This window comes from Setaria viridis, chromosome 5 (genome assembly GCF_005286985.2).
Source record: "Setaria viridis chromosome 5, Setaria_viridis_v4.0, whole genome shotgun sequence".
Classification (NCBI taxonomy): Eukaryota; Viridiplantae; Streptophyta; class Magnoliopsida; order Poales; family Poaceae; genus Setaria; species Setaria viridis.
In genome coordinates this window covers 33133100-33151788 of record NC_048267.2, presented here as the reverse complement: position 1 = coordinate 33151788, position 18689 = coordinate 33133100, and the positions used below count along the sequence as shown (strand labels likewise).

Here is an 18689-nt window from a genome sequence, read left to right as displayed (position 1 = left end):
ATTTTACGAACCCCGTATCAATTGCCCAATCGACCTTTCTCCGTATCGAGAAATTTCATTTGCATACAAATGGATTTTTATATGCCTATATACGTTTGTTTTGACTGTTGACGGACGTGGCTCGGTGTTCATTTCCATTGGGACGAGTAGCATAAAATCATCAATTGTTTTCTGAAAATGATTTTATTTTGTTACTCCTTCGGTTCATCAGTTTATATTTTACTCCCTCCGTTTATTTTTATAAGGCATGATATGGCATGACACGGTCTTCTAAATTACACTTTGACTATAATTTATCTTATCTTATTATTTAGGGTTATAAGTTTATAATCATTGGAGAGTACATTTAATTACAAATGCAACCATTTCAGATTTACATCATAAACACAAAATATTATTGGTTGAATTATTGATAAAATTTGAATATTAACATGGACGTACGTCTTATAAACATAAACGGGGAGTATCCTATGAGTTTTTTTATCCCTCCAGACCCAGCCGAACGCTTCAAATTTCAAACCGGGAACAGCAATCCTTGGCAGAAAAATAACCACACGGAAGCCGAGGGATGAAGGGAGAACGAGGGGAGAGAGATATACATATATAAATAAAATAAAATAGATTTGAGGGCACACCGAGCGAAAGAGACCCCGGAAAAGCCAACGCGACGCCAAATCCATTCCTCCTCCCTCTTCCACAGGCTGAGGGCCGAAGAAGCCAGCCGAGGAAGCCAGGCGACAGGCAACGCCAAGTCGCGAACACCCTAGGCGGTCGCTCGTTGGCTGCGGGGGAGAGCCGTGGCGGAGTCGCCGTCCTCGCCCACGGAGGAGGAGACGGCGACGGCGCCCGCGGCGGGATGGCGACGCCGACGCCCATGCCCGGCGGCGAGGGGACACTCGCCGCGGTGATGCCGCGGTCCCCGTCCCCGACGCCGGCGGAGGCGGGGACCTCGGCGGCCGAGGCGCCCGTGCTGATATTCCTCTACTTCCACAAGGCGATCCGCGCGGAGCTCGAGGCGCTGCACGGCGCCGCCGTGCGCCTGGCCACGGAGCGCTCCGGCGACGTGGCGGTGCTCGCCGAGCGCTGCCGCTTCTTCTTCAACATCTACAAGCACCACTGCGACGCTGAGGACGCGGTACGGATGCTGGCTGCCCCGTTCCGGGCCCCGTTTTTGTGTTTCTGTCCATTTGTCTTCCTGTTGCTTCTTGTTGGATGGGGGACTTCAACTGTGGATTTGGGCATGGATGTGCGTGGGCGTGTGAGAATTTCTGTGGTATTGAGTTTAGGGTTGCGGAATCGTTGCCTTTGCTTGGATGTACCTGGCGGGATGGGGATTGAATCGGGCGAGCATTGTTAGGATCTGAAATTGGGTATGAGTTCATACCGTGGTGTTGAAATTTCCAGTGAGTTGGCGTTGTATGGTATGGTGGACAGTTTGAGATGTGTTTTTGGTGAATTAGCCATGCTAGTACAAATTTTTTTTGCACTTTACGTCCTTCCAATGGTGACACAAGGAGATGTAGTCTGAGTTGAACGAAACATGAGGGGAAAACCTCTGTTCAATTGAAACTACCATGGAAATTTTGATTCATACCATCATATGTGGCCTTGTCTGTCTAGCTTCCAGGGTAACACCACCATCCTTTTGCTCTGGTTCTAGCACAATAATGTTCACGTTAGCCATATGTTAGATTGAATCTGGTAGGCTCCTCATAGTTTTCACTAGTCGAATCAGTGAATATGGAGGTTGCAAACCCAAAGGATGAAAATAAACTTCTATTATCACTTTTTGCTGCAAGTCTAGCTGGCAAGCACAAGTACTCTGATCTCCAGCTTTTCCTAAAATGCCGCCAAAAGTAGATGTTTGAAAATTGAAACGCCAAAGAAGAAGAAGAAGAAGCTGGTTGTCGTTTTGTAACTGCTCAACCGTTTTCATAACAAGGAGCTTGTTGTATATTGTTTATTCAAGGCTTGAACACTGTTTGCTGTTTATCTTTCTAAAATGACGTCAATGGTTTACAAATTGATCATATAATAGATATGTTCATTAAAAATGTGCCTGATATGTTTCATTCCTTTTGGATTGCAGGTTATCTTTCCAGCACTTGATATCCGAGTCAAGAATGTTGCAGGGACCTATTCCTTAGAGCATAAAGGGGAGAGCGATCTTTTTAGGCAGTTATTTGCTCTCCTACAATTGGATATACAGAATGATGATGGTCTTCGTAGGGAGCTTGCATCATGTACAGGAGCAATAGAAACGTGTCTCAGCCAACATATGTCCAAGGAAGAAGAACAGGTTGGTAGTCAGTCCCATGTATCCCTTTAAATCTCACTTACCACATTAATCATGTCATGTTGTGCTGGATAAATAAAACAGTCTGGTTGCACAATTTAGTTTATTGAATCAGCGGATTCTGTTAAACATATCCTTATCATAATTGAAATTTAGTTGTATATGTGTGGCTCGTGTTTTTATCTGGCATTTCATTAAGAGTTTATTGTCGTTATTTGGTTGCAGTTTCCTATGCAGAAAAAAATATCTTATTTTTAGGCTGTATAAGTATCTTGTCTTTTTTAAACAAAATTTGAATGGTCACCATCTCCTTCATTGGAGTTATACAAAAATACTTTATGGCAAATCAACCTGGCAGACTTCTCTCCATCTAAATTATTCGGTAACTTTGCATCACTTCTCCATTTAAGATCATTGATGGATGTTGCCTAAGCGACAATGCGCTCTGCTGCTCTCAGGGTCCTGGTCCTGGGCGTCCCCATTGCCTTGCCAAAATAAGTGAGGTGATTTTTGTGGCTGGCTCCGCCCCTGGATCCAGCACTGGTGGTTGGTGTAGCACTCGCTCCAGTCATCTGCTGTGGTGGGTGTATCAAAGAGGCGTTCGATCTGAGGGGGCAGGGGGAGCGAGAGGGAGGAGTGAGGTGCTAGCAGAGCATGGGAAGAGAAAGGTGGGGAGAGGAGGGAGGAAGAGCCTGCTTGGTAGAGCTCCTCCTGCTTCTGATTCATTGTGAGAAGTGATTCTATGTTTGAGAGTGATTCTGTATGATTCTATAGGTTAAATTCTGGGTATGAAGTGATTCTGAGTGGGGAGTGAATCTGGAGAAGCTGCTTTGTTCAGCTCCCAGCCCTTAATTCATTTTAAAATCACTTCACGGAATCTGTTTAGAATCACTTCTATGCAAATCTGTTTGGCAGAGCTCCTCCTGGATTCAGCCTGCAAGCTGCTCTGGGAGCTCTGCCAAACAGGCTTGAATATGGTGTTGCGAGAGAGGGAAGCGGAGAGAGTGGTGTGCACAATCTGGGAATGGAGCTGCATCAACCTGGGAGTCTGGGAGGGGAGGCTGGTCAACTCCCTTCCTTCTCCCTGCTGCTGTTGTGCTGTTTATCAGCCTGGTAAGGTGTAGCCTTGGGTTGCCACCATCTTACCTCTTAAGAACAGAAGCAATGGCATTCGTATTTCACATATATGCATCCTCTTCGATTCACGAAGCGCTTAGCAGATTATTTTATTCTTTTCAATGCAAAGGGTATATCAGTGTAGAATTGCAGATAAGATGATGACTGAAAGTAAGCTTTTATTTCTAGTTCCTAACTAACGTTAGCATGCGTAGCAGTGTATCTAAGTTAATTTGCATAAGAGAATGTGTTTTACTTGTAACGGTGTTGTGATAGTTCTTGGTAGTGGTTCCAGTGAAGAATTTATCTAGTCTGCTACATGTACTCTGTTAAAAGCCATTTTGTTTTGACTGTCATGTTGGCAACTTGGCTTTTGAACTGCAAGTTCTGCATTGTGATCAGAAATGCAACCATCCTCATTAAATAATGCCATCTGCAGTGCTGTTGGCTATTGTACTATACACAAAGGTCAAGCTTAGAGAGACTGATTCTTTTACATTGTGAATTTGTGCTCTCTTTTTATTGATAAAGTATCGGGATTAAAAATCAATTTTCCACGGCCAATACTATGCCCTCAAACTTCCACCCACCCACCAATTGTTACCAAACAGAACTAATTAGCACTTAATGAACATACTGACTATGCTGCAACACATTTTTATTGGCGTCTAATCAAGGATCATTTGAATTTGTTTCAGGTCTTCCCATTGCTTACAAAGAAATTTTCATGTGAAGAGCAAGCTGACTTGGTGTGGCAGTTCTTGTGTAGCATTCCTGTAAATATGATGGCAGAGTTCCTTCCATGGCTGTCAACTTCTGTTTCCCCTGATGAGCACCAAGATATCCGTAACTGCTTATGCAAAGTAGTTCCTGATGAGAAACTTCTCCAACAGGTTTCCATGGGCACACCTCTTTACTTTTTCTTTCAATATCTTGCTTTGTGTCCTGATAAAGTTTAGTGTTAAAACTTGTGAAGGTTATATTCACATGGATTGAAGGGAAAGCAGCAAAAGAAGTGGCAGAGAGCTTTGGTGATGGTAATAGCGCTGAGGATGTCCCAGACCAAGGGGAGAAACACATCTGTTCACATCAGGGTTCTAAACTTGGGAGTACAAACTGTGCAGAATCTAATGATGGACAGGTTTACAGGCATCCTATAGATGATATTTTGCATTGGCACAATGCTATTCGTAAGGACTTACATGATATAGCAGAGGAGACAAGGAGGGTGCAGCAGTCTGGGGATTTTTCTGATATATCGGCTTTCAATGAGATGCTTCAGTTCATTGCAGATGTATGCATCTACCACAGGTGTGTAGATCTTGATCTTCACTCATGCACATGTTTTGGCCATGGTAAAGATGGTCCTTCAGTGAAATGTTTTTCTTAACTTCCTCTTTTTCTACCATGTTTTTGTCTAGTGAAGAGTCTGCCATTTATTGGTCAATGTTAAACTATTAACAGTTCTTTGGCGGCACATGATGCACCTTTCGTGACATTCACTGTTGGGTGCAACAACACTAGGTGGCCTATCCCTGTGTTTGTGTTGTGGCATTTTCTAAATTGCAGTTTCACTTTACTTTGTTGGCAGCTCCTCTTTGAGCTATAATTAGGATGTGTGAATATTTTCTGAACTATGTCCCACAACAATTTTGAGAATAGCACAGCAATGGCAAAATTGTCCATGAGCATCATAAAATATGATTGTATTATCCTTAAAATTAATTAACTAATGAGTAGCTAAGTATAAATTTTGGTTTTGCACGAGTCAGGAACAAATGGTTTTGTTCATTTTTTAAGCTATTTTAATTTTTTCTAGACAGGGTTTTAACTTCCATCTGATGCTATACCTGACTGCATAAAAGCTTGGTCAAGCAGTATCGCATGACATGCTGATTCTCTTCAAGTTTGGGGCAGTGTGTTTGAGAAGAGTTTCTTTTGCTATATATTGTTTTCTTGCTGCATGTTAAGGAATTTATGCTAGCAGGTATTGTTTGCGTGTTCATTATCGCTTGCTAGGCGGTATAAAATAGTTTTGCTTAATTCACTTTGCATGGTTTTCATTTGAAAAAGAAAACCCTGCAATTAAACTGAATGTTATCTTTAATCTCACCACTTCCATTCATTTTCTGACCTGCAGTATCGCCGAGGATCAGGTCATATTTCCTGCAGTCGACAGTGAGCTGTCCTTTGTGCAGGAGCATGCTGAAGAAGAGCGCCGGTTTAACAATTTTAGATGTTTAATTCAGCAAATGCAAATAGCAGGAGCCAAATCAACTGCAGTGGACTTCTGCTCAAAACTGTGTTCACATGCTGATGAAATATTGGAGACAATCGAGAAACACTTCTGCAATGAAGAAACCAAGGTTAGTACCAAGTACTCAGGTAGCTTGGCTGCTGGAATGGTTACCATATATTGGTCAAAGCCTCATATATAATTGAACTTACCTAGGTGCTTCCTCAAGCTAGGATGCTTTTCTCTCCTGAGAAGCAAAGGGAACTTTCATACAAAAGTCTGTGTGTCATGCCATTGAAATTGTTGGAACGTGTTTTACCATGGTTGGTGTCCAAGCTGAGTGACGAGCAGGCTTCTTCTTTTCTTCAGAATATATCCTTGGCAGGTTATCCTTTTACTTAAACCATGCTATAATGTCATCTCTATGCATTTTATTAGCCTGAACAATTTCTTCAAAATTCCATATTTGCTAAAAAGATGCACATGAAACAGCATCACCATCGGAAACCGCACTGGTCACTCTGTTCTCTGGTTGGGCGTGCAAAGCCCGGGACAAATCCAACTCAGGAGAATATTTATGTTCAACATCAGGGACAGTGAGATGCCTGTTGGATGATATAGATAATCTGGGAAAATGCCGATCATTCTGTCCATGTGCTTCACGCAACAGTCCAGATCTTCCTGTACAGATACAAACTGAAAATGGTTCTAGGCCAGGCAAACGAGGAAAAGATGAATCTTTTCCTGGTGCTAATGGAATCTACTGCTCTCAAACTGCTGACATTGAAGCAAGTCCATGTAGCAAAAAACCTTGTTGTATTCCTGGGTTGAGAGTAGAATGTAGCAATCTTGGTATTGGTCCACTGGCTTCTGCGAAGTCTTTTCGCTCCCTATCATACAATTTTACTGCTCCTTCGTTATATTCGAGCCTCTTTTCATGGGAGAATGATGCATCATTGTCCTGTTCGGATGGCATTTCAAGGCCAATTGATACCATATTCAAATTTCACAAGGCAATTCGCAAGGATTTAGAGTACCTTGATGTTGAATCTGGAAAGCTCATTGATGGTGATGAGTCTTGCCTCCGCCAGTTCATTGGAAGATTCCGTTTGTTATGGGGTCTTTACAGGGCTCACAGCAACGCTGAGGATGAAATTGTGTTCCCGGCATTGGAATCAAGAGAAACATTGCACAATGTGAGCCATTCATATACTCTTGACCACCAGCAGGAAGAACAATTATTCGAAGATATATCTGGTGTTCTCTTTGAGCTTTCACATCTATATGATAGCAAGAGCCATGCCCATACTGAAGTTAACGAAGTAGAGCGAAACTGTTCTGATTCATCCAATCTGGTTGATTGGACTAGAAAGTATAATGAGCTTGCCACAAAACTTCAGGGCATGTGCAAGTCTATACGGGTTGCTTTAACTAATCATGTCCATAGAGAAGAACTTGAGCTGTGGCCATTGTTTGACAAGCATTTTTCTGTGGAGGAGCAAGATAAGCTTGTAGGTCGTATAATTGGTTCAACTGGCGCTGAGGTTCTCCAATCTATGTTACCTTGGGTTACATCAGCGCTCTCTCAAGAGGAGCAGAACAAAATGCTCGATATGTGGAAGCAAGCAACCAAGAATACGATGTTTGGGGAATGGCTAAATGAGTGGTGGAAGGGAGCTCCAACATCATCTGATTCTCCAGCAGAGGCATCCTCGGCTCCAGGTCTGTGCAGCTGTTTTCTTTTTTCCTTGGCTTCCGCCACTAACAACTTCTCAATTTGCATTATGCCCCTCTTTTCAATATAATGTTTACTAGAATGACTACGACAAGTAAGCACATAAATTTCACAAGCTATACATATATTATGCATTGTCTAGATGTTTTATTTATTAGAGAAAATCTTTTATCAATTGGTCAGCACTGTTCGCTTTACATCTACTAGGTGCAGTGTTTGGGTAAGTGAACCTCTAATTTTTGGGTCAAACTATTCACTTCATGGGGAAAGAAATAAATACAAGATCTGGCAATTCTTGATATTTCTCTGCAAAGGTACAAACAATGATGACTCTGGTTTACCTAGGATGTATTAAATGAAACGTGGACAATTCACAGGGTGTTTCATAGAGCATGGAAAGACTGTTGGTGCTTAGAATAGGGAGATTTATGAACAGTGCTAGAGCAACAAATTCATAAACATGTCCTTTATGCTTACTTAGTTTGAAAGTAGTTCTACGTTTGGTTCCTTTTATTTTCCACTGACAAACAACTTTTGTTATGACTGAGCTTTCCTTTGTCCTCTGTAGATAGTCATTCACAAGATAAGCTTGAACAAAATGACCAGATGTTCAAGCCTGGTTGGAAGGACATATTTCGAATGAACCAGAGTGAACTTGAGGCTGAGGTGCGAAAGGTTTCACGAGATCCTACACTTGACCCAAGGCGGAAGGCCTATCTAATCCAAAATCTCATGACAAGGTTTGACATTTCAATGTTTCTATGATTGCTTGTTAGAAATATGAAGACTCATTTTTTTCAATATGAGGCGCACCCCATTTCCATTCATCAAACGGAAATTCCAGCATTCTGTTACAATCAGAAAAGAAAGGGATTTTTTGCTGAACTAGTCTATCTACCCTGATTCAAGCTAGATAAACTAGTGAAGTACCCAAAATATGAACATTCATAATTTTGTGCATTTCAGCCGCTGGATAGCTGCTCAGCAGAAGATGCCGGAACCAAATTCAGAAGAGTGTACTGATGGTGCCAGTATACCTGGATGTGTTCCTTCGTATCGAGATGAGGAGAAGCAAATTTATGGCTGTGAGCACTACAAACGGAACTGCAAACTTGTTGCTGCATGCTGCAATAAGCTGTTCACATGCCGATTCTGCCATGATAAAGTTAGTGACCATACAATGGAAAGGTAAATTCCATGGCCTGTTCACATGCACTTGTTTTATCTTGTTGACACCGAGGGGTAGTGTGCTTCGAGATTCTTTTCCTGAGCTTACAATTAAAACGTTCCCCTGGTCTGCTGCTCTTCATTATCTATATGGCACCCATCTGTGCATTGTGAGTTGTATTGTCCCGATGGGCTTGCAGCTCTGTCCAACCTAGAATTGTGTGTATTAACTTCTCTAGACATCCTCCTAGTTCTGTTCAAAACAAAACTTATGTCACTCCGCATTTTCTCTACTAGACGTCTCCTACACATTTCAGAGAGTATAATAAACCAACACTATTTGATATTTCTAGGAAAGCAACACAGGAGATGATGTGCATGGTATGCCTGAAGATTCAACCTGTTGGTCCAATCTGCCAAACCCCGTCTTGCAATGGGCTATCCATGGCAAAGTATTACTGTAACATCTGCAAATTTTTCGATGATGAAAGGTAATATTCCTTAACATGATTGAAACAAGGCATTGGCACTGACCAACAGATGTTCTACTCGTTATTAACAAAAAATTGTACCAGTATGGTTTTCTTATTTGTTTTTGACATGTGTAATCTATATGGATTTGTTGAAATATGATTTGTCAATAAAACAAGATGTGTCTTTAGACATATTTGCATCCAATCCAAATCTGGAAAAACAACAATGTTGACCATTGCCAGATCTGGAACCTATCAAGTTTGTTATTGCCATTTTATGTTGGTAATTGGAGCTCTGGAAATTTATTCTATTCGTGATCTGCTGCACGGTAATGTAGTATTTTTACTTAGTAATTAGTTAGTAGCAAATCCTAATGACATCTGACAAATACTGAAGTCACTTCTAATATCTACATGAGATAATGATATAGCATGCTATCATTATATATTACATCTGCATTCAGGAACAATCTGACCATATTAAAGTTCTTTAGCATCTTAATGTAAGGGCCATATTTAGTACAAACCGCTTAAGTTCATTGAAGGAAGTAATAGAAGGAAGATCCCAAGAGTGAGGTGTAGACGTGTAGTCTGTGGAGTGTCCTACACTCCTACTCTACCTAGGTTTGAAAATTCTTAGGGTTAAAATGTTAAATTATTAGTGTTATGAGAAAGAAGATACCAAGGAAGTATGGGATGGATTTGTTGTTACTGTTGTCTTTGCTGTTTTCTTTTTGTTACAAGTCTAAGAAACATTTCTCTGTTAGCCTAGTAGTCTTGGGTGGTCTACCTTTGTGATTCCTTGAGAGGCTTGTCTGATACCCAAACCAAGGTGTGTCACAGCCTTGCAGACCACACCTAACTATTGTCTTGGACAATATTTCCCTCATAATTTTTGTTTATGTTTATTTGGTTCATACAATTAATGGCAAATGAAAATTCTCTTTGGATCATACAACACTACTTCGTCGGTTTTTAAAATGTGTGGATGTTATTTTCTTGTTCTACTTTCTCCAATTTGGGTTCACTATTCATTGTCCAATGCCATCAAACAAGTTGGAACCTGTTAACTTTCTAAGTAGCTGCATTTTTCTTCTCATACGTTTGTTATCTTCTACCTCATATTTCAAAATAAACATCTGGATTTGGAAATAAGCAGTATGGCTCTATTAATATCTTGATGATGTTTTCCAGGACCGTTTACCACTGCCCATTTTGTAATTTGTGCCGTCTTGGGAAAGGTCTCGGTGTCGATTTCTTCCATTGCATGAAATGCAATTGCTGTCTTGGAATGAAATTAGCTGAGCACAAATGTCGGGAAAAAGGGCTAGAGACAAATTGTCCAATCTGCTGCGATTTCCTTTTTACTTCAAGTGCTGCAGTCAGGGCCCTCCCTTGTGGCCACTTCATGCATTCAGCTTGTTTTCAGGTATGCCATATGCTACATTTAGTTGGACCATGACTGCAATTTTGTGATGTATTCTCTGGCTGTCAGCAATGATTTTTAACAAATTAATTGTCAATCCAGGCATACACTTGTAGCCACTACACTTGTCCTATCTGCTGCAAATCCTTGGGAGATATGGCGGTAAGCTACATCACTCTTACGATGCTGTAGCTATTTTGTGTTTACCCTTATTGGAGTGTATCTCTCTGTGTTCCATGCTTAGACTTTTTTTGATTTCTTACATTTCTGAAAAGAATTTACTTTTGTGCGTTAGGGGCTTAGGGCATTTTGTTGAACTGTTAAGTGCCTTTTAGTAGTGTCAATATTAGTAGCGAAGGAGCTGTGCCTTTTATTTATTGGTAATACAATCAAATGCCCCTTCATTTATGCTGTATGAGCATTTTCTACTGATCCTCCTATTCCTGACTCCTGAGGGTGATATTACTTATGCTCTCAATGTTATGCTTGTTACAAGGTTGCCAGTGTCTATTTTCAGGATACGCTATTGAACAGTTTGCTCTTGAATTGCAGACTTCCTCTGACTGAATATATTCTCGTTGGTGTACGAACATTGTATTCCATATTTGGAAGATCTAGTGTTTAATTATGAACAGTGATCTTTATAATAGTTGATATTATATGAGAAAACATACTGAAACCACTAGTTCCTTTCTGTAAAAAAAAACACATCACACCGGTTCATGTTTGACTTGTGTGCGACAAACTTGGCAATTGATTCAAAATCTGCCTCTTGAGTAGCATCAATTATTGTTGTGTTTCTTAGTCTTTTCTTGAACTTAGGAAACCTGCTGTGGCCAAGAATGCAGAAGGAATATATCATGGATGTCCTGTTGCATGAATTCCGATATTAAAATCTTTTCACGCAGTCTTTTAATATATCTTAAATATCCTGAGGATAATGGTTGAGTCGATTGTCTAGATTTTGGAATGTGCTAATGATCATACCGAGTTAGCTTCATAATTCAGTTCCTGTGCAACAGGTGTACTTTGGGATGCTTGATGCGTTGTTGGCTGCTGAAGAGCTTCCTGAGGAATACCGTGATCGGTGTCAGGTAGTGCAGTTTTCTTTCCCCTTTGTTTTTCATTGTTTCTACCAGTAGAGTATTTATTTATTTTTCATGCATGTCTTGTCCAGGATATACTTTGTAACGACTGTGAGAAGAAAGGGAGATGTCGATTCCATTGGCTGTACCACAAATGCAGCTCATGTGGTTCGTACAATACCCGCGTTATCAAGACTGACACAGCAGATTGCTCTACACCAAACTAGTGGGAGGGGTTATTTTTTTTCTCTCCTCTTTTGTAAATATTGTCTAGCGAGATGAAAAAGAAGAAAAATCGTGTAGGGACCTACCATATTTTCATTGCGTAGTTATTTCAGTTTTGTAAGTGTAGCTCGCAATTCCCTAGGTCTAGTCGTCTAGAGCGATACAAAAAATGGACGGTTCTGCATAGAGGGAAAGCATAATTTGAGAAAATTGACTCTTTCAAAAAAGGGGAGAGAAAAACAGGTGCACCTGGCTAACATGTTATACAACTGATATCCTTTTTTAGATAGGTATAGGATTGCCCTACTGATTTCTGAAATTTATGGTTAGGATTGCTCTTCTGATTCCTGAAATTTATAGTTGAGAACAAAAAGGTGGCCCGGAAACAAAATTCTATGCAAAGAGAAGGAATCTGATCCGTACTGTGAAAAGTCACTCCCTGAGGCCGATCTGCCGGCGGTATCAGGCCTCGCTGTCGCATCACGGGATGCTGAATCCTGACTGGTGATCGCCGTGACTCCGGTATTCGTCAATCGGCTGATGCCAACGAGGATCAGCGTCGCATATAAACGATCTCAGCAGGCAACGCCTGATGTGGAATATTCTCATTAGCTGGAGTAGACTCATCGATGTTTTTCTTAAGAAAACCTGACTCATCAATGGCTTGCTAGATAGGTAGGATTGCTCTACTGATTCCTGAAATTCATAGTTTAGAACAAAAAGGTGGCCCGGAGACAAAATTCTACGCGAACAGAATAAATCTGATCCGTAGTGTGAAAAATCACTCCTGTAGGCCGATCTGCCGGCGGCATCAGCCCTCGGTGTCGCATCACAGGATGCTGAATCCTGACCGGTGATCGCCGTGACTCCGGTACTCGTCAATCGGCTGAGGCCAACGAGGATCAGCGTCGCATATAAACGATCCCAGCAGGCAACGCCTGATCTGGAATATTCTCATTAGCTGGAGGAGACTCATCAATGTTTTTCTTAAGAAAACCTGACTCATCAATGGCTTGCTACAGCTCCCTGGCCCAAAAACTTACCCACAATAGTTTTTCCATAGGTTGATCACTGCACTGTACGCACAAAAAAACATTACCTTTAACCAAAAAAAAAAACGCGCGCGCTCTACGTGAAGCAAAGCAAGTGTTTGTGGCTGGCTAACGCCTCGCGCTCCCATGCTGTCGGAGCGCGGACATGGTGGATGAGGGATCCCTGTCGTGCCCACAGGGCGGTAGACCTCCGCCACCCGGTGTTCTATTCTGATTGCCTGGACGCGACAGTCGTTGCTTGGCTGCAAATACTTAACCAAGAAATAAACTGGAGGACAAACTTGCAGCAACGCGTAATTAAATTTTGACCCAACCAACCGTGAGTACAATATCTAGAGCTCCGATGCGCGATCCCATCTGTTGATCGATAGGGAAAGGAGGCCTCGCTAACCTCCTTAGGTTAAGTTGACTTGACCAGAGTTCAATTTATTTCTTGCCCTATCAGGCCTTCTTCCCGACTACTTTGTGTTCCCTTACTTTGAAATGGTTATTGTCCTATTGACTTGACTCACAAGTATGTTCTTGTGACTTACTCCGTCCCAAATTACTATTTGTTTTGTCTTTTCTAGATACATAGCTTTAGATATACATCTAGAAAAGCTATGTATTTAGAAAAAGCAAAATGAATAGTAATTTGGGACGAATGGAGTTTTATAAAAAAAAAAGAGTAATGTCCTTGTGATTTTTACATACTCGAGAGAGGGAAGTGGATGAATGGCAAAACTCAGCCTTCAAATAAACGCCAAGGAAGGAAGAAAGATCGTACTTGCTTGTTTATAGACTATAGTCATCAGCCATGACTTCAATGTGGCGTGGCCGATGTTGTATGTTGCACAGCAAAACTTACAATACTTGCTCAAAACGTTAGCCTTAGTTTTTATACACCATTCCAAAAAAAAGCCTGGTTTGGTTTCGATCACCTGTTATGTCGCGCATGCCAATGGCAGCCATTGTTACCGCCGTTAGGCCCTCTCCAACGCTTGGCTTAGAGATAGCAGAAATAATATTTTAGTTTGTGAATAGTTCATGCTAGCTCTTCTCCTGGCGCCTATCTCGCACGGCCACCATGTCCTGCGCTAAATGGAACGTCACACAGATGCGAACACACGTAGCGTGTCACCGCACGTGCCTTCTTGTCCAAAAAAAGAAAGGTGCCGAGTGACTGCACCGGACCGAGTAACATTTCAAGCAGACATGCTAGGGGTCGGGGTGGAGAATGGAGAGTGCAACATAAGCAAGCTCTCTCTGTAGCTTCGGGGTATGGTAAAGCAGACATCCTGACATCTTTAGAGAGCGTCAGCCAGAGATTAAGAGTTGCGCGCCTTTGAATCACACACGGCGGCGCAACAGAGGTAAGGGTTTTGGTTTCATTAACTTTTGGGTATATGCACGTCATCTGCCCAGCTCAAAAGGCAAATCCAATGTGCTTGTGGTGCTTGTGGTTATGTATAGCTGCTAGGTTATCTAATTTGATGGCACCGAGCGAATCAAAGCAAACGTGATGATGTTGATCTTCTTGCTTGGCCGGTTACATATTAGAACGTCAATGAACTTCAACAGATTAAATTTTTAAGTTTCTAATCCTCGGTACATCTTACACGGGCACAAAGGCAACTATGCTATGGACTCATGGACTCTTAGCACCTTCTTTACTAATTTCCTCTGGCGTGCCATGGTACAGTCAGTTTGTTCTCAGTATCTACAAAAAATGAACGTGGGAAAGGATGCATGGGTGCTTGTTTCCTTTCAACTTACTCTAGCATCCTCTTCTTTCTTGTTATTTTCTGTTCTTCATGTGGTGTTTTAGGAAAGGGCGGGGGCTTAAGCCCCCTCCATCCTACGCTGGATCTGCCATGGACCCATGGTATTCACCAAATGTAAAAAGGTTGGATATGATACCTTAGAGTCCGTCTCCCTTTTGAAACCGTTTGATTATTCCCCGAAACGATTTTAATAGCGGTTTAAGCCTACATGAAGCCACATCATCACCTGTCATAGGGCCACGTGGAATCGTCAATCTAAGGTTTGGGGAGCAGACAAGGATGTGAGGGGACATGGAGAGCTTGCTTCTGCTAGGGGGAATGCGAACGTGTGTGAGTAAAAGAGAAACTGCAAAAAGACCCCGGCCCAATGATTAGATAGGTATTAGTTCAGTAGACTAAGGGCTCAAATGACAATAATTTGTAACGGAAGTTGAAGACAGGGGTAGATAAGGCATAGAAGTTGAAGTTGATAGCGACGAAGGAATTAGAACTTAATGGCAAATAGACACCAAACTTCCAATGACATACAAGAAATTTTTTTCTAAATTGGATCTTGTTGATGGTTGAGGGTGAAATTTAAGTTTTTCTCCAAATATTTCTATCAAAAAATAGCTATACAAATATTCTTTTCGAAGAGAGATTTCAAATACTTTTCATGCTACTCTATACAAATATCAATTAACAAACGAATGACAACCGGGCAGCGGCCTCCTTCAATCTCTTCTCCCGTAGCAGCGATTGGCGGCGGTCATCAACAAGGTTGAAGTGTGGTCGTGTGGATCCACCTCGTCGGCGCGGTTGATGGAGAGCTGCGTCGTGGCCAGCGCCCCTCGAGTGGCCGTTGATGCGACGAAGATGTATAGAGATCAAATGGACTTTTCTTTCAAAGAAGAAAAACGAGAAGATTCCATGCTTCCGCAAGGCAATTCGCAAATGCGCGGGAGAGAGTGTCCTTTACATGTGGGCCTCCGTCTCCAAATCCGGCCCCACGAATGTAAGCGAGCGGCGGCCTGCCTGTCGCTGTAGCAGCCAGTACACGCCCCGGTGCTGCTGACGGGTGGGACCGGCCGCGACAACGCCGCGCCGTCGCTTTACGTGCGGCGCAACTGTACAGGCGGAGGCGGGGTCGCCTTTATTAATCGCATTCGTTACAGAAGATCCGGCGAGCGCACGGAACGGTAAAACCAACCGAACCCGAATTACAGTACTGCCCCTGCGTTGGGCTGGCACACCATCTCCATCTCAATGGCAGCAGGGCGAGCGAGGAACGTCACGCGACGCTGACCAATCATTTTGGCTCGTGCTTCCACGGTGGCTGCCTGTACGTGTACTCTGGTGGTACTCCCCTACGCCATCAACCCGGACAACCCCACACATGCCGCGTCCGCATGAATTCGCTCGAGTTCGGGGCAGTACCAGGTACTTGACTTTATGGGATCTTAAATATAAATTAGCCCAGTATAATATCTACAGCAGCCACAAATCTCAGCATGGTTACAGTAATAGCATCATCCATGGCCGAGCCGGGACGACGGTTCCGAAGGGATCGATCCATCTACAGTTGGGACGCACGCAACTTTCCACAATGATGATCATGTTCCATGATGGCTGCCCCACGTTAACCCCAACCCCAGCAGGTGGCAGGCCGGATCCAAGAATCCCCGAGCCGGCAGCCCAACCACCCCCCTCTCCCGATGAAAATCACGCCGCACCCCGACGAGAGCACAGCACAGACGTGAGACGCCGCTGCAAAGATCCAGCGCTCCTAAACCGGACAGGGAAAGAAGGCGATGGCAAGCACCATTCGTCCTGCGCAGATCACCAAGAAGCCATGCAAATTGAGAGAACGGACGCAGGCCGGAGAGCCAGAAACGCCGTAGAACCACCGCCTGACGACATCGATGGATAAGGATCTGGGAGTGGGTTACAAGCAAACGACCACGCGCGCGCGCGTACGCCCGTCATGTACACCCGAGAGCGAGAGATGGATCGACACACGCACTGCTTAGATTTTTAAGGGGAAACGGGAAAAAGGTTACAAGGGATGGGACATGGCGAGCGACCACAAGTACCTATCATCAACTCGATGAGACCTCTAGTTACAGAAAGATTATGCTCAATGCTTTTCTACTGACTCATGGCAAGGGTAGAATGGTGAAGACTGAAGAAGAACTAGCCGCCGGCCGGTCGCCGGAGCAGGTGGCGGCGGGTGCTACTCGTCGGGGACCTTGTAGGCGTCGGCGGTGATCTCGGTCAGCCACAGCCCCGGGAACAGCGACTGCACGGGACAATAAGCCAGTGTGAGTATTAGCTGGATGGATCGCCAGTGCTGTGCTCTTCCGCACAAGAATTCATTGTTTATTCAATCGGAAAAGGGAGTATTCTTATCATTGTAGAATAATAATATAGTTTGTGCTCGCTAAGCAGAGGCTAAAAGCAAGCGTATCGAGCGGATAAAATACCAGTTTATTTAACTATTTATTTATTTATATTTGTGCAAGAAAGATGATGAGGTGATTAGGGGAGGAAGGGCAGAACGGGGAATTGGCCTTACATCGAGCTGCCGCTGCACGACGCGCGGCCGCTTCCGGGGACGCCGCCGGGGCCGGGCGCCGGTCAGTGCGTACACGTCCTCCTCCACCTCCTCGGCCGTCAGCGCCACCGCGAACGGCGCGCGCTCGTCGGCCGCGGGCCGCCGCGCCTTCTCCACCGCGGGCTCCCACGCGGGCGACGCGTCGAGGGCCGCTGCCGCCCCACGTGCCGTTTGCCGGCGGCACTTCCGGTCGCGCAGGTTCCACGGCCGGGCCGCTGGGGCCGCGGCCTCCTGCTGCTCAAGCGGTGGGAGGGGCGCTGCCGGGGGCTGAGGTTCGGGCTCGGGCTCCGGCGACGGCGACCGGTGCTGCGGCTTCGGTGGCGCCGGCGGCAGACGGAGGCGGTCGGCGGCGTCGCGGAGGTGGCCCATGAGCTTGGCCCGAAGATCTTCCAGCCGGCCGTCGCAGGGCGGCTCCTCCTCCACCGCGCCGGCGCCGACACGTCGGTGCGACGACGAGGAGCGACGCCGATCGCGCGCGCCGCCTCCCTCGGCAACCTCCGGGAGCGAAGGCACGCGGTGGGCGCGAGGCGGCGGCGGCGGAGGCGCCCCCCACGGCTTCATCAGGTGCCGCGACGGCGCCGCGGGCGGCGGCTTGGCCCTCGGATCCGCGGTCGCCGCCATGGTCTTCGCGGCCGTCCGCGCGCGCGGGCCGCGGCAGCCGGGGCAACGGCAAGGGGCCAAGCAGAGGCAGGGGCAGGGGCAGGGGCAGGCGAGGCCACACGGCGGGCGGCTGCGTCGCCGTCCAACGTCGAGGCGGCGGCGGCGGCACGCAACGAGGCGGGCCGAGGGAAGAGAGACGGTGGGGTGGGGTCGTCGTCTCTGCGTCGCAGCGTTTTGTTACGGGAGCAGGGCAGGGCAGGCAAACAAAGGCAGGCGGCACACGGCAGGCGTCGCGAGGGCCGTGAGGTGTGGGGTGGTGCGTGCGGACTGCGGAGGCCGGAGCCGGGGGGCAGTTCGGGCAATTCCGCGGGGCAGGACACGCGCGTCGGAGGCTCGGCCGCTTGGGCCGGGGCGACTCGAAAAGGGCGTGAGACCCGAGCTCCCCCCAGCGACTCCTCCTCCTCCAAGCAGAGCCGATCGACCGGCGGGGCCCCGCCGGCAGCGAGCGAGCGCACGAGAGCCAGTGCGCACGAGTCCGCGTGCCGGAGTAAACAAGCGCGGGGCCGGTGGTGGGTTCGTTCGGAATTTTCTCAGGTGGCGGCGGGCCCGGGATGTCAGCCGCGAAGCACGTGGACCGGGTCTTTCCTTCCGGCGACGCGGTGCGCCGCGCGCCGTGCGGCACACTGCCGGCTCTCACGGGCCCCGCCCGCGCAGCCACGGCGAGGCACACCCCCTCCCCCTGTGGCCTACCGCCCTAGCACAGGCGGGCAGGCTACGGCGCAAGGCTTGTGCGGTGCGCGTCACACGTCGCCACCTCGTGTACTCACCGGCTCGCCGCCGCCGCCGCTGGCAAGCCCTGCACTCAGGAAAGCTCGACTTGAGCTGACAGGTGATACGAATGTTTGTATGGACGTCCACCGCG

The 18689-nt window shown here is 45.6% G+C and overlaps 2 protein-coding genes across 2 annotated transcripts; one reads left to right on the top strand and one right to left on the bottom strand.

Annotated features, from left to right (window-relative positions):
* The first annotated feature begins 675 nt into the window (after nucleotides 1-675).
* LOC117856326 (zinc finger protein BRUTUS) lies at nucleotides 676-12078 on the top strand. The gene is made up of 14 exons (XM_034738715.2): nucleotides 676-1135; nucleotides 2090-2299; nucleotides 4111-4305; nucleotides 4389-4723; nucleotides 5553-5778; nucleotides 5865-6033; nucleotides 6141-7370; nucleotides 7952-8123; nucleotides 8350-8571; nucleotides 8904-9041; nucleotides 10218-10452; nucleotides 10552-10611; nucleotides 11472-11543; nucleotides 11627-12078. Exons 1-14 carry the CDS (start codon nucleotides 857-859, stop codon nucleotides 11759-11761), a joined length of 3678 nt encoding a protein of 1225 aa, XP_034594606.1. The 5' UTR covers nucleotides 676-856; the 3' UTR covers nucleotides 11762-12078.
* A 4481-nt stretch (nucleotides 12079-16559) lies between these two features.
* LOC117855636 (uncharacterized) lies at nucleotides 16560-18174 on the bottom strand. Its single transcript, XM_034738021.2, has 2 exons — nucleotides 17129-18174; nucleotides 16560-16852 (listed from the first exon to the last, which is right to left on the bottom strand). The coding sequence occupies exons 1-2, from the start codon at nucleotides 17786-17788 to the stop codon at nucleotides 16787-16789; spliced, it is 726 nt and encodes a 241-aa protein (XP_034593912.1). The 5' UTR covers nucleotides 17789-18174; the 3' UTR covers nucleotides 16560-16786.
* Between the last annotated feature and the right edge of the window lie 515 nt (nucleotides 18175-18689).

What these genes read in the sequence shown, in the direction of transcription:
- LOC117856326 (XM_034738715.2), top strand. Translation starts at nt 857, where the DNA reads ATGGCGACGCCGACGCCCATGCCCGGCGGCGAGGGGACACTCGCCGCG. An exon ending in AAATTTTTCGATGATGAAAG is followed by an intron (nt 9,042 to 10,217) that starts GTAATATTCCTT and finishes GATGTTTTCCAG; the next exon opens with GACCGTTTACCACTGCCCAT. An exon ending in AATCCTTGGGAGATATGGCG is followed by an intron (nt 10,612 to 11,471) that starts GTAAGCTACATC and finishes CCTGTGCAACAG; the next exon opens with GTGTACTTTGGGATGCTTGA.
- LOC117855636 (XM_034738021.2), bottom strand. Translation starts at nt 17,788, where the DNA reads ATGGCGGCGACCGCGGATCCGAGGGCCAAGCCGCCGCCCGCGGCGCCG. An exon ending in TCGTGCAGCGGCAGCTCGAT is followed by an intron (nt 16,853 to 17,128) that starts GTAAGGCCAATT and finishes TGTCCCGTGCAG; the next exon opens with TCGCTGTTCCCGGGGCTGTG.